The following is a 3,713-nucleotide window of genomic DNA, read 5'->3' as shown; positions in this document are numbered from 1 at the left end:
TTTATCAAACTCGTTCAAATAATCATTTGAAAAGCTAGTATTCACGATTGAAATATGTAAAGTATAAGATAACATGTGATATGCCCTGAGGGGGAGTAAATACACGATGTAGTACATGTGATGTGCCCTGAGGAGGAGTAAATACACGATGTAGTACTATTTTTCCTTCAATCAAAATTTTGTCCCATTGGATTTTTCTAGTAAGGTTTTAAATGAGGTAGCATTTAAGGTGTATTATATATATGTGCACTATTTTTCCTTCACTAAGAATTTTTTTCCCACAGTTTTTTTTATTATTTTTATCTTAGTAAGGCTTTAATGAGGCAAATTTTTTATCGGTGGACATCTAATGGGCAGTGTTATGAATATTTTATTATTATAAAGTGGATGTCTATTAAAATAAGAAATTTGATATGCTTTAGAACTCTAATGTCAATTAGTAGAATTTTATTTCATTCATACTTCTTATGTCTATAAATAGAATTTTTTAGAAGCCAATGAAATAATTACTTTTCTTTTGTTCTCTTGGTTCTCTTGTTCTTTACTCTCTTTATTCTTTATTTTATAACAGTTTTCACTATTTTCAATTCAATTTTAAAGTGATTTTATAACATATTTTTAACTTATTTTACCTTATAATAATAAATGAAACTATCACAACATAGAAATTCGTCAAATCAATGCAAATAAAAAAAAACTATATTAGCAAGTGTTGGGCGTAATAGTAACACACATTACACTCTTAAGGAGAGAACACAAGATCAAACTTGGAGATGATTTTGTTGAGAAGGCAGCCACAAACCTTGAAAAAATTCATCTTTATAGATCATAAAACAAACATAAAAAATATATTACATAAAAAACTCTTAAAAGTAGAGCTGTCCATGGGCCAAGCCCAACCAAAAATTTAGGCCTATCTGCTAGGCTCGGGCCTGACCCGCCCTTATTAATTTTTAAAAAAATATATAATACATAAAAAATATTAAAAATATTAAAATAAATATTTTTTCAACAAATTGAAAATAAATTTAAAATTATATATATACTTACATAACACTAAGATAGGTACAACTTAACAAGCAAATGCCTCTAAAATAGTAACATTAAAACAATAGTTATACAATATCCAAACAATAACAACAAAATAATAGCAATATAATAGTGAAATGGTAGCAAAACAGTGAAAAAAATAACAATAAAACAGTAAAAAAAGCAAGAAAATAGTAAAAAAAAGAGTAGTTTTTTTTTTTTGCATATTCATGTCGGGCCGTGCTCGGGCCAAAAAAGCCTTACCTGGGGTATGACCCATTTTCTAAACGGGTCTTATTTTTTTGCTCAAACCTATTTTTCAGACCTATATTTTTATCCAAACTCTCTCACTTTTCGAACGGACTGTTAGCACAACCTATGTACAGTTGTACTTAACAGCTACACTTACACCGTAAGGAGTGGTTATAATAGCATGATGAGAAAGAGACATGGCATAAGTAGTTATTTAATTAAAATGATAATGACCCGTCATCGATAACTCCGTTCATAACATTATAAAAAGAAACCATAATTACTTATTTAATTAATCTAAACACACACATCAGATCACCATGGAAATCAATCCAATTCCAAACCTAAACCATAATAATAATAATAATTCATCATTTATAGAATTCCATGACAGCAATCGCATCGAAAGCAAGGCACTTAAGTTGAAAGCTTGAAAACCCAGCATTCATGGCCATAGACTCGAACTGTTTTGCAGTCCTTTGTTTTGCACCAAATAGCGTACCCATATAAAGATCCAATTGACAAACAAGCTTAGCACCATTGCTTGCCTCTGCTTCCTCAACCATCATATGACTTATTACTATCACTTTCCCTTTCTCTTCTAATGCTTCGTAGCAGTTTTTTAGGAGCTTTAAGCAATGCTCATCATCCCAATTGTGAAGCACTTCCTACAAAAACACACATACAAATTAAAATTGATACAATCGTAAAGTTTTGAATCCATCTAACTCCTATATAACCATGCATATCTACCTTCATCATTATGGTATCTGCTTTGGGAACAGTTGAGAACATATCTCCTCCTACATGCTCAATGCCTGCATGATATCAAAGATCAACTTACGAGCCTACTTAATTGCCAGACAATTGTTGTAATTATACTTATTTAGAGTTTAAAGTTGGGTTATATAATTACCTGGGAAAGATGAGGCTTGCTGTACAACATGAGGCAAGTCATAATTAATGCCTTTAATGGTAGGATATTTGGAGATGATGATGTTGAGGGTAACCCCATATCCACCGCCAACATCTACCAAAGTGGCAATACCTTGGAATCCATGGTATTTCTCAAGTATTTTCTTCACTGATATCTTCGAAAGATTTATCATTGCGGTGTCAAAACTCTTATCATATTCTGGGTTTAAGCTCTTAAATTGATAAAAGGGCATGCCATGCACTTTCTCAAACAGATTGCCACCTTCAAGGACAAGATCTTTCAAGCGTGACCTATATAAATCATATCTATTAAACACAGTTTGATGAAATAGTTATGACAAAAGAAAAAGTAAAATCAGATTAGACAATAACTCAACGTACCAGACATCAACCTGGATCTTTTTCATAGAAAATGCATCCAATGCCAAAGTTCCCCTATTTTCGTCATTAACAAAAATTTTACCGGCCAAAGTAAGCTCATAGAGTCTTTCACCATCTTCTCCATAACTGGCGCCGGTGACTAAATTATAGCAGGCAAGGAGCTTAAGCATGCGATCGAGAAGGGAAGCGGCGTCGGGATTCTTCGTGCCAATCTCAGAAGCGATGTGGTTGGAAGAAAGCTTGGCATGGGGACCTGCTTTCGCTAATATATCGAAAACACCGAGTTGGATTGCGGCATCCAAAACGTAAGGAAATATACCGCTGCATCGTAAATACATAGCATAGCCGAATGCCTCTTCTTCTTCGGACATGGCGAACGACGAACTCAACGGATTCACGAGTGAACTCATTTTTTTCCTTACTTTTCTCTTTAATTTACCTTCTGGGAAAATGTTTAATCTATAAACTATATATAGAAGTAAAGGGTATGTGATTTCACTCCTCAAATTTGTAATATGTATAAAAAAAAGTAAAGGATATATTTTGAGTTAATAAAAAATATATTTTTTAAACTTGATCACTTATAACTATTAAAAAATTCCCATTTACTGACAGGGACATAAAGTGACGGGCAAATCCGTCAGTAAAAGAGGTTATACAGACAACAATTATTAACCGTCAGAATAGAGTCAAATATATTAACACCTATCCTAAATCCGTCTGTAAAAAGTCTAATGTATATACTTCATTCGTCGAGAACTCCCTTATGTTTTTTTCAGTTTTTTCTTAGTTCCCATCCAAACCCTAATCAATCATCACCTTCTTAGTTTGTCCGTTGAAGTCATCTCTCATGAAGAATTCTTTGGTACCCATGGATCCAGTGGTTGTCTCCTAACAAGGTAAATTTTCTGTTTTTCAGTTTTATTTTATAAAAGAGCATTCTTCCCTTGGTGGTTGAGTGAACTAAATCAAAGCGATGTCTTCCAATTAATGCACTCTTGTTTGGTTTGGCGATCAAAGGAGATTTTAAAGGAGCTGTACGAGAAGTCAAGGAAGAAACTGGGGTAAGAATTTTTCGCTTGATAAACATAGCCTTTTGGTTATTATTTTGAATT

The 3,713-nt window shown here is 32.9% G+C and overlaps 1 protein-coding gene across 1 annotated transcript; it reads right to left on the bottom strand.

The window, feature by feature from the left end:
• Positions 1-1,479: 1,479 nt before the first annotated feature.
• On the bottom strand, positions 1,480-3,064 carry LOC105778084 (caffeic acid 3-O-methyltransferase). The gene is made up of 4 exons (XM_012601675.2): positions 2,599-3,064; positions 2,198-2,508; positions 2,035-2,099; positions 1,480-1,949 (listed from the first exon to the last, which is right to left on the bottom strand). Exons 1-4 carry the CDS (start codon positions 3,006-3,008, stop codon positions 1,653-1,655), a joined length of 1,083 nt encoding a protein of 360 aa, XP_012457129.1. The 5' UTR covers positions 3,009-3,064; the 3' UTR covers positions 1,480-1,652.
• Positions 3,065-3,713: the final 649 nt, after the last annotated feature.

Source organism: Gossypium raimondii, chromosome 10 (genome assembly GCF_025698545.1).
Source record: "Gossypium raimondii isolate GPD5lz chromosome 10, ASM2569854v1, whole genome shotgun sequence".
In the NCBI taxonomy this organism is placed as follows: domain Eukaryota; kingdom Viridiplantae; phylum Streptophyta; class Magnoliopsida; order Malvales; family Malvaceae; genus Gossypium; species Gossypium raimondii.
This window is presented reverse-complemented; position numbering and strand designations above follow the sequence as displayed.